Here is an 11,293-nt window from a genome sequence, read left to right as displayed (position 1 = left end):
CTGTACTTTTGTTTTCCAAATGTAGCTCCTCCATGTGACAGATTGGAGTGGTCTACTGCATTAAATTCTACAAACAGTAATCTGCCTCACCACTAAGTGAGAGACAAGGTGGGTGAGGTAATATCTTTTAATGGACCTACTTCTGTTGGTGAGAGAGACAAGTTTTTGAGCTTACACAGAGTTCTTCTTTATATGTTGAGCTTAGTATTTTAAACTGTCCTGTACCAGCTACACATCCCTTTTAGATCAGATACTCCAATTCTCAGCAGGTGAGATAACATTTAATCTCTTTATGAAATGAACTTGAAAGCATCTCAGATTCCTCCTTGCTTTTCACAAGACTCATTTACAGGAGTACAAAGTAACTTTACAGCCACAGATGCCAAGAATGGGTATTTGTATCTACATTTCTAAGCAGAGTTTAGACTCCTTGTACACTTTGTGACAGACCCAGACCAGTGGGGTACAGGAGTCTGCTAGAAGGCAAATATACTGGCCACTGGATGAATAGTTTTCTGTTCCCTGAGTGACCAGAGCAGGGGCTGTGCTAGAGCAATTAGGAACCTGCTAGAACCAATTAAGACAGGCAAGCTAATTAAGAGACCTGGAGCCAATTAAGAACATACTAGAATCAATTATGACAGACTAATCAGGACACCTGGTTTAAAAAGGACCTCCCATCAGTTCGTGGAGCACGTGCAAGGAGCAGGGAGCGAGAAGGTGTGCTGCTGGAGGACTGAGGAGTACAAGTGCGATCAGGCTTCAGGAGGAAGATCCTGTGGTGAGGATAAAGAAGGTGCTGAGGGGAGGCCATAGGGAAGTAGTTCAGGGAGTTGTGGCTGTCACACAGCTGTTACAGGAGACAGACAGGGGCTATCCACAGGGCTCTGGGCTGGAACCCAGTATAGAGGGCGGGCCCAGGTTCCCCCAACTCCTGATCGGACACAGGAGGAGTTGACCTGGTCTGTGAGCAACACCAGAAGGAAAGGTCTAATTTGGAAAGGGATCTGGCCTGTCCCTGACCCACTACGTGGGGCAACAGAGACTGTGGAGATTGCTCTCCATTTCCCCCATGCTGGCCAGTGATGAGGTTAGTTGAGTGTATGGCAGGTTTGAGGCTCTAGCAGAAGTGGCCAAATGGAGGGCTGCTGTGAACCTCTGAGGTGAGCAAATCCGCCAAAAAGCGCAGGACCCACCAAGGTAGAGGAGGAACTTTGTCACAACTTGAAAAAAATTAAGTCATGCCAACTTGTTGGCATTTATTGGAAAGCCTATTAAAGTACCTTCCCTATCTCTAGCTACAAGGAGGGAAAATAAAGTCTTCACATAACCCCAAGCACTAGATTTAGGCACAGAATTGTGAACCACACATTTTTTCTACATAGAAGTGAGGAAGATTGTGGCACAAACGCCCAAAGCAACAATGTTAGATTTTTAATAATTGTGCCATTTTCCCATGGTATCTACCCTGATGAATTTTCAGTTAGGAACAGTTAGGTTCTTAAATATATAGACTGAAGTGCCTATGTTTAGCATCTATAATGCACATTGAAGCCAAGACTGTAGATGTACACAACTTCTGAAAACTAAGCCACTTTAAAGAGTCCCTAAATTTAGGCTCACATTTGTTGCATTTACGTGGCCTACCAGACTTTCTGAAAATCTGAATATAAGCTGAGAGTCCAGATAAAGTAACCATATGCAAAAGCCACCGACCACATGTAAAATTGTAATTTGTCACTTTGCTGAACAAGTGTGATGCTCCTCGGCTAACTACTTCATTTGAAAATTAGTATGTACAATAAGTGCTTTGCTTTTGAATATGTAGTGAAGTTGCTTGACCACCATCATTCCTCCATCCTATAAGAGTGCACTGAACTTCTAAACACTAACCTTCGAGGATGATTGGCATCAAACAATGTTGTATCATCATCATCGTCATCTTGTTCTAATGGCGTCAACTCCATATTTTCTATGTTGGTGTCCAAAACTCCATACCTTCGGGTCTTTTTGTTTCTTTTTCTGAGGCTGAAATATAATGTTTTTAAAGTTTTAATCTTTAAATTGCTGAAATAGAAAGTTATAACTGTGAGATTACTGTATTAAAGAGAACAGTTTTAGTTCTTTAAATTATAGATCTGTATTTAAATTCTTCATATTTGCACATTTAATATATGCTAATCATTTAAAATATTTTCTTTATCTCAATAGAGTAAAAGTAAAATATCAAAGATTAACATTCCCTTGAGAGCCAAGTTTTGAAAACAGGAAGCCTAAAACACCACAAATATGTATAAAATTGTGCACCTACATTTTTGTGAATAATTACTTTAACAGTGGATCCAAGATAGGTGCCTCAAACACGTGGGTTTGCAACTACCTATCTAGCAATGTGCAAATACCATCCATGATTTGCAGTAATTTCAAGGCAGGTCTACACTACGGCAGGGATCGACGCTCTGAGATTTATCTATAGGCGGTGGATTTAGCGGGTTTAAAGACCTGCCAAATCGACTGCAGATCACTCTCCAGTCGACCCCTGTACTCTACCCCGATGAGAACAGTAAGGTAAGTCTCCTGTCGACCCCCCCCATGGCGTACACCCCGTGATAACTCGACCTAAGGTATGTCAACTCCAGCTACGTTATTCATACTGTGGTAGTGTAGACATAGCTATACATACAAATGTAGGTACGCAATTAAGAATGGACCTCTGGTTCTGAAAACTCTCTGGTCAAAGTGGAAAATCCTGTTAACCTTTATGTCACATGCTGTACACTTCTATACTGAAGAATAGATGCACAATGCAGAGACAAGATATCTGACCAAAAAAGGGTCTAAAGAAATTGTATCTTAAAAAAAAAAAAAAAAGGCAAAATGAGCAGAACTATGGATGCTGTAGTGTTTTCACTCACTATCTGCAACTAGACTAAGTAGTAAACACTACAACTCTTATTAGGCAACTATTTGTTACTGAGCCAAACTGTTACTAAGCCAAATGCCAGACAAAAGAACGTAGCTGAACATCTGCACAGTATACCAATCAATCTTTATAGAAGTAAGGGCTTATGATCACATACTTTATATCAATGGCATTGTCAAGTTTCCTTCCCCACTCTGAACTCTAGGGTAGAGATGTGGGAACCTGCATGAAAAACCCTCTGAGCTCACTTTTACCAGCTTAGGTTAAAACTTCCCCAATACAAACTATTTTACCTTTTGTCCCTGGACTTTATTGCTGCCACCACCAAGCCTCTAACAAATATAACAGGGAAAGAACCCACTTGGAAACATCTTTCCCCCCAAAATTCCCCCCAAGCCCTACACCCCCTTTCCTGGGGAAGGCTGGATAAAAATCCTCACCAATCTGCATAGGTGAACACAGACCCAAACCCTTGGATTTTAAGAACAATGAAAAAGCAATCAGGTTCTTAAAAGAAGAATTTTAATTGAAGAAAAAGTGAAAGAATCACCTCTGGAAAATCAGGATGGTAAATAACTTACAGGGTAATCAGATTCAAAACAGAGAATCCCTCTAGGCTAAACCTTAAGTTACAAAAAGACACAAAAACAGGAATATACATTCCATTCAGCACCACTTATTTTATCAGCCATTTAAACAAAACAGAATCTAACGCATACCTAACTAGATTGCTTACTGACTTTTTACAGGAGTTCTGACCTGCATTCCTCCTCTGGCCCCAGGAAAAAACACAACACAGACCCCTTTGTTCCCCCCCTCCACCTCCAGCTTTGAAAGTATCTTGTCTCCTCATTGGTCATTTTGGTCAGGTGCCAGCGAGGTTACCTTAGCTTCTTAACCCTTTACAAGTGAAAGGGTTTTTCCTCTGGCCAGGAGGGATTTAAAGGTCTTTACCCTTCCCTTTATATTTATGACACGCCCCCCAAATCACAGATAGGGTGAAACGCTGGCTGTGATTTCTCCTGGAGCTCTAGGAGAAAACAGAGTTAAGACACATGCACCTCTAAATATACTATCAAGTATATAAAGACTAACAATATATATTCACATCTCAAGGACGATTTTAACCATTTGATTCTGGGAAACTTTCACAGGAGAGTGCATCAGCCACCTTGTTAGAAGCTCCTGAGATGTGTTGTATGTCGAAATCAAAATCTTGGAGAGCTACACTCCACCAAATAAGTTTTTTGTTATTTCCCGAGACGGTATGAAGCCACTGTAGCACAGCATGGTCGGTTTGCAGGTGGAAACGCCATCGCCAAACGTATGGGCGTAGCTTTTCCAGAGCGTAGACAATAGCGTAACATTATTTTTCACTGACTGACCAGTTGCTTTCTCTCTGACAGCTTCTTGCTGAGAAACACTACAGGGTGGAATTCTTGATCCAGTCCTTCCTGCATTAAAACTGCTCCCACACCAGGCTCGGACGCATCTGTGGTTACTAGGAACGGTTTGTCAAAGTCTGGGGCCCTTAGCACAGGGTCAGACAGGAGTGTCGCTTTAAGCTTTAAAGGCCTTCTGACACTCTTTGGTCCACTGAACGGCATTTGGCGGTTTCTTTTTGGTTAGGTCTGTCAGTGGGGCAGCAATTTTGCTGTATTGCGGTACAAATCGCCTGTAATAACCGGCCAAGCCTAAGAAGGATTGAACCTGTTTCTTTGACTTTGGGACAGGCCACTTTTGGATAGCATCCACTTTGGCCTGTAGGGGGCTGATAGTTCCTTGACCCACCTGGTGTCCAAGGCAAGTCACTCTGTTTAGGCCTATTTGACGCTTCTTAGCCTTAACAATTAGTCCTGCCTCCCTTATGCACTCGAAGACTTATTGTAGATGTTTCAGGTGTTCTGCCCAGGAATCCGAAAATACGGCCACATCATCAAGGTAGGCGATTGCATATTCTCCCAATCCCGCTAGGAGACCATCTACAAGTCTTTGGAAGGTGGCGGGTGCATTCTGCAGCCCGAAAGGGACTACATTAAATTCACACAGCCCGACATGTGTGGTGAAGGCTCACCTTTCCTTGGCGGATTCATCCAGTGGTACCTGCCAGTACCCCTTGGTTAAGTCCAAGGTAGAGATGAACTGGGCCCGTCCCAGTTTCTCTAATAGTTCATCTGTGCGTGGCATTGGATAGTTGTCTGGGCGAGTTACAGCATTTAGTTTACAGCAGTCCATGCAAAAACATATCTCCCCATCTGGTTTGGGAACTAGAACCACTGGAGATGCCCATGTACAGCCAGAGGGGCGGATTACCCCCATCTGTAGCATATCCTGGATCTCCCGTTCTATAGCAGTTTTAGCTTGAGGAGATACCCGGTAAGGCTGGACTTTAATTGGGTGAGCACTACCTGTGTCAATGGAGTGGTATGCCCGTTCAGTCAGTCCTGGGGTGGCTGACAACGTCAGTGCGTAGCCAGTGCAGAGCTCCTTGATCTGCTGTCACTGCATACGCCCAAGGGTCATGGAGAGGTTCACCTCTTCCATGCCACCAGCCCTTTTCCCTTCATAGTAGACGCCTTCAGGCCACTCAGCGTCATCTCCTCCCTGGGCTGTAAACTGACAAACCTTTAATTCTCTGGAATAAAAGGGCTTTAGAGAATTAATATGGTACACCTTAGGATTTCGGTTGGAGGTGGGGAATGCTATGAGATAAATAACAGCTCCCAGGCGCTCCTGGACCGTGAATGGCCCTTCCCACGATGCTTCCATTTTATGGGTCTGGAGCGCCTTTAAGACCATGATCTGGTCCACTACTTTGAAGGAATGCTCTCTGGCATTTTTATCATACCAGGCTTTTTGCTCTTTTTGAACATCCTTTAGGTTTTCTTTAGCAAGGGCTAAAGAGGTTTGGAGGGTGTTTTGTAGGTTGGTTACAAAGTCCAGAATGTTAGTTCTTAGGGAAGGTGTAAACCTCTCCCATTGCTGCTTCACCAACTGTAATGGCCCCTTAACCTCACGGCCATATACAAGTTCAAATGGTGAAAACCCTAAACTGGGATGTGGTACAGCTCTGTAGGCAAAGAACAACTGCTGCAATACTAGGTTCCAATCATTGGAGTGCTCATTTACGAATTTACATATCATGGCCCCCAAAGTCTCATTAAATTTCTCTACCAGGCCATTTGTTTGATGATGGTAAGGGGTGGCAACCAAGTGATTTACCCCATGAGCTTCCCAAAGGCTTTCCATAGTTCCTGCCAGGAAATTAGTTCCTGCATCTGTGAGGATGTTGGAGGGCCAACCTACCCTGGTAAAACTGTCTGCTAGTGCCTGGCACACATTTTTAGCCCTGGTGTTGCTTAGAGCTACTGCTTCCGGCCATTGGGTGGCAAAATCCATGAAAGTCAGTATGTACTATTTTCCTCTGGGTGGCTTTTTCGAAAAAGGACCCAGAATATCCACAGCTACTCGCAGAAATGGAACCTCAATGATGGGGAGTGGCTGGAGTGGGGCTTTGACCTGGTCTTGGGGTTTTTCCACTCTTTGGCATACCTCATAAGACCGGACATAGGTACAGACATCCTTGCCCATTCCCTCCCCGTGGAATGACCTCCCCAAACGGTCTTTGGTCCTGTTCACCCCAGCATGGCCACTAGGATGATCGTGGGCTAAGCTCAAGAGCTTGGCCCGGTATTTAGTTGCAACTACCAACTGTCTCTGAGGATGCCAGTCTTCCTGGTGTCCACCAGAAAGAGTTTCCTTGAATAGAAGTCCTCTTTCTACAACAAACCTGGATTGATTAGAAGAGCTGAGAGGCGGTGGGTTGCTCCGTGCCGCCATCCAAGCTCTCTGGAGGCTTTCATCTGCTTCCTGTTCGGTCTGGAACTGTTCCCTTGATGCTGGAGACATCAGTTCCTCATTGGATTGTGGACCTAGGCTTGGTCCCTCTGGAAGCGATGTAGGAGATGGGGCTGTTTCTGTTGACTGTGAACCGCTCTCCGCCGGTGCACTATGTTGGGGTTCAGGCTCCGGCTGAGCCTCTTGTGTAGGGTTATGGGCTGCTGCGGGTTCAGGTTCAGTGGGGCCCTCTGGTGTTGGGGTTTCAAGTATGGAATTCAGTGCTGGCAGCGGGTCTGGTGTTGGTTGTTCCGCTGGTTCCATGCTGGGGCTGGCTCTGTCTGGATCTCTGGGACTGGATCCAGTACTGCTGTTGCAGACATTGGCATGGGGTCCAGTTCCATCACCTCTGACCGGGTCCTGGTAGACGTTTCCGGAACAGAGCTAGGCATGACAGCTTGCTTAACCTGGCTGCGGGTGACCACTCCCACCCTCTTGGCTAGCTTCACATGATTGGCCAAGTCTTCCCCCAACAGCATGGGGATGGGATAATCATCATAGACTGCAAAAGTCCACGTTCCTGACCAGTCTTTGTACTGGACAGCCAGCTTGGCTGTAGGCAAATTAAAAGGGTTGGACTTGAAGGGTTCAGTTGTCACTTGGATCTCTGCGCTGATTTAATTTGAGTCCACTAAGGAAGCATGGATAGCTGACACTTGTGCTCCAATGTCCCTCCACGCAGTGACTTTCTTCCCACACACACTCACACTCTTGCCCACACTCCGCTCTGAGGATATCTGGGCCTGAGGACCTCTGGTGGGATTCCGGTGCAAATCTGTTGGGGTTCTTGGGGCAGTTGGCCTTCACATGCCCCGGCTCATTACATTTAAAACATCGTCCAGCTGACGGGTCACTGGGGCGAGGTGGGTTGCTGGAGAATGGTGTGGCAGGACGATAAAGTGTCTGGAGTGTTCCTTGGTGTGTAGTTGGGGCCTTGGGCTGCCCCCAGTGGTAGGGTGTGGTCCAAGGGTGTCCCTTCTGGCATCCGCTCCAACTGCAACCAGGGCTGTTCCTCTCTCCTCCCTCCACCCGTTTTGTTCCGGCTTGCCCTGCCTCTCTGGCGGTCTGGGACTGCTCGTATTGATCAGCATAAGAAGCAAGACTTTCTGCTGAGTCCATTTCCTTATCCCATAAACACTGTTTTATTTCCTCCTTGGACATAGTCAGGAATTGCTCCTGAGCTATCAAATCACACATTCCATCAAAGCTAGTGACATCTCTTCCTTGGACCCATTTATCTAACAGATCCTTCATCTGGTTTAGATAAGCCACATTATTTAGTCCAGCCCTCTCAAATGTTCGAAATTTTACTCTGTATGTTTCAGATGTAATTTGAAATTGCTTTAAAACCAAATCCTTGAACTTATTATAGTCAGAAGCCTCATCAATAAGCATCTTATTGAATATGTCCAGAGCTCTTCCAGTTAATTTTGCGACTAATGTGATCACTTGTGAGCTTCAAGAAATTTTATGGAGAGTGCACAGTCTCTCAAAGGTGAGAAAATATTCAGCAATATCACTGGATTCATCACACTGTGGACATAGTCGCTCCCATTTGTGGATTGTTGGAGAAGGATGGTTAGGGTTATCCAGTAGATTCCGTTCAGCCTTTGCCTTCATCTCCAGTGCATGCTTCCTTTTTCCTTCTCCGCCTCAGCATGCTTCCTCTTTTTCTTTTTCCTCCATTTCTTTTTCCCTTGCCTCCATATCCCTCCTGTGGGCAGCCTCCCTTTCCTCCTCAGCATGCTTCCATTCTTTTTCCTTTGTCTCCATAGCTCTTCTGTGGGCAGCCTCTTTGGCTGTTTCTTCCTTGGGCTCTGTCATGTTTGCCTCTCTATTTTTAACTAACTTTACACCGGAGAGTTAGAAATAAAAAAACAAACAAAAAAAACTTGGCTTGTCAAAAAAAAAAAAAAAAAAAGTTGTGCTGTAACCGGATACCTATGTTCTCTGATAGCGATTGTCAGCCTACAGAAAAATCCTTAAAAAAACAACAACAAAAAAAAACAAAAAAAAACTAACACCTTTGTCTCCAGGCAAATAGAGAGAAAAAGCCTCTAGTTGCTCTTAGCTAAAAAAACCTCTTCAGGTCTGTGAAGACTTGTCAATTTCCCTGCAGGAAGTTAACTACTCTGCCTTTAGATAGAGAAAACTCCAGCGCACAAAAGACAAACCCCTTTTGTCTCTGCTCTGGCCCCCAAGCAGAGACAATAAAAACAAACTGCTTACAGCTTAAAACCTGCTTTCCAACAACCCAAAGGAAAAAAAAGTTTTTTAAAATCTGTGCTTCTGGTTCAAAAAATCTCAAACTGATCTCAAGTTAATCCCACCACTCTGCCACCATGTCAAAGTTCCTTCCCCACTCTGAACTCTAGGGTACAGATGTGGGGACCTGCATGAAAACCCCCTTAGCTTATTTTTACCAGCTTAGGTTAAAAACTTCCCCAAGGTACAAACTTTGCCTTGGCCTTGACCCATATGCTGCCACCACCAAGCGTCTTGCATAAAAAGACTAGGGAAAGAGCCCACTTGAAGACATCTTCCCCTGAAAATATCCCCCCAAGCCCTACACCCCCTTTCCTTGATAAGGAAGGAAGGCTTGATAAGAATCTTCACCAATTGTACAGGTGAACACAGACCCAAACCCTTGGATCTTAAGAACAGGGAAAAATCAATCAGGTTCTTAAAAGAAGAATTTTAATTAAAGAAAAGGTAAAAGAATCACCTCTGTAAAATCAGGATGGTAAATACCTTACAGGGTAATCAGATTCAAAACAGAGAATCCCTCTAGGCAAAACCTTAAGTCACAAAAAGACACAAACAGGAATATACATTCCATTCAGCACAGCTTATTTGATCAGCCATTTAAACAAAACAGAATCTAACGCATATCTCACTAGATTGCTTACTAACTCTTTACAGGAGTTCTGACCTGCTCTGGTCCCAGCAAAAAACAACAACACACACACACAGAACCCTTTGTCCCCCCCCCCCCCCCGCCGCCACCCTCCAGTTTTGAAAGTATCTAGTCTCCTCATTGGTCATTTTGGTCAGGTGCCAGCGAGGTTGTCTTAGCTTCTTAACCCTTTACAGGTGAAAAGGTTTTTCCTCTGGCCAGGAGGGATTTAAAGGTGTTTACCCTTCCCTTTATATTTATGACAGGCATCATTTACACACCTGCACATTCAGATTATGCCACTGTTTTCATTACAAGTCTCTTTTTCTAGGAGTTTAGCACATTATGGTAAACATACATTCCAGACTGAAACTTTATACATGTAATAAAACAAATAAACTGTTCAGTCAAAAGTTAATGTTGATGGATGGCACGATGACACGACTGTCCATGAAGACCACTGGTCCCATATCCAGGAAACAGGATCCTACCTCTGAACACCAACACCTGCTACTTGGGTATTTGCTCTTTTTGTTTGTCTGTCATACTCAGCCCTACATCTCTGCTTTAAAGGAGGACTTTCAGTATTTAGGAAGAACAACAGGCAACAAGGCTTGTAGAGTACACATTTTGAGGCACTAGCACAGATGGGAAAAAAGGAATTAAGTCAGTTATATTGAAATAAAGTCAAGAAAGTGAAAAGACTCATGCCTATCATCATGTCAAAACAGTTGGTGTTTTGATCCTTCTCTCACATTACCCATTTAGGCTGTGGTCCTGCAAAAGTTTACACATGCCTAATTGTATGCACATGAATAGGCTCATTCAACTTAGGGGGATCACTCATCTACCTACTTGAAGTTCCCCCTTGCACAAGTCTTTGCAGGATTGGGGGACGTTCAACAGTGATCTCTTTGGAACATGGTATACATCTCTAGTGTTCTGTGAGATGCTAGATTCATAAATAATAATGCTGCAAAAACTGCAATTTTTGAAGGCTTTCTATTTTTAACTCCACTAATGACTTCCTTTAAAAAAAATTTGATAGGCATTTAGTCCTCATTGTTACATATTGTCCCCCTTTCCAAAAAATGCCAGGTAAGTGGGTAGAAAGAGTTATAGAACACAAAGATCAACATGTGATCAGAGATAAAGAAAATTGTGCCTCTCAAATCCATTATTAGTATCTGCAGTAGCACCTATAAGCCCCAGGCGCACACACAAACTGCTCTTCTTCTGATGAGCTTACAAATTAGTCTAATGGAATTCTTTGAGAAGGTCTATAAAACAATGGATAAAGGAGAAGTGGTTGATACAATTTACTTGTACTTTTAAAATGCCTCCAACGAAGTCCCTCCCTAATTAGTCTATTAGGGAAACTAACTATTCATGTATATCCACAGATATAAATCGGATATTTGTAGAGCTGCAGGGCTCTACCAGGAATCTCAGTGGCAAAAGCAGCAGCAGCATGTTGGGCCACCACTCACAGGAGCCAGAGCCTCGTGCAGGCAGCTCCTCCAGCATGGCTGTACTACCCCCAGCCCTGCCCACTGGGGTGAGCACCAAACTGATTG

The 11,293-nt window shown here is 44.1% G+C and overlaps 1 protein-coding gene across 1 annotated transcript in view; it reads right to left on the bottom strand.

The window, feature by feature from the left end:
- Positions 1-592: 592 nt before the first annotated feature.
- FAM174A (family with sequence similarity 174 member A) overlaps positions 593-11,293 on the bottom strand; it is a 32,251-nt gene continuing 21,550 nt past the window's right edge. The window contains exons 2-3 of the mRNA XM_074953782.1: positions 1,894-2,028; positions 593-776 (exon numbers count right to left, since the gene is read on the bottom strand). Of these exons, the coding sequence (XP_074809883.1) occupies positions 650-776; positions 1,894-2,028 (262 nt within the window). The 3' untranslated portion in view covers positions 593-649. The remainder of the gene's footprint in view (positions 777-1,893; positions 2,029-11,293) is intronic.

This window comes from Natator depressus, chromosome 5 (assembly GCF_965152275.1).
Source record: "Natator depressus isolate rNatDep1 chromosome 5, rNatDep2.hap1, whole genome shotgun sequence".
Taxonomy (NCBI): Eukaryota; Metazoa; Chordata; order Testudines; family Cheloniidae; genus Natator; species Natator depressus.
This window is presented reverse-complemented; position numbering and strand designations above follow the sequence as displayed.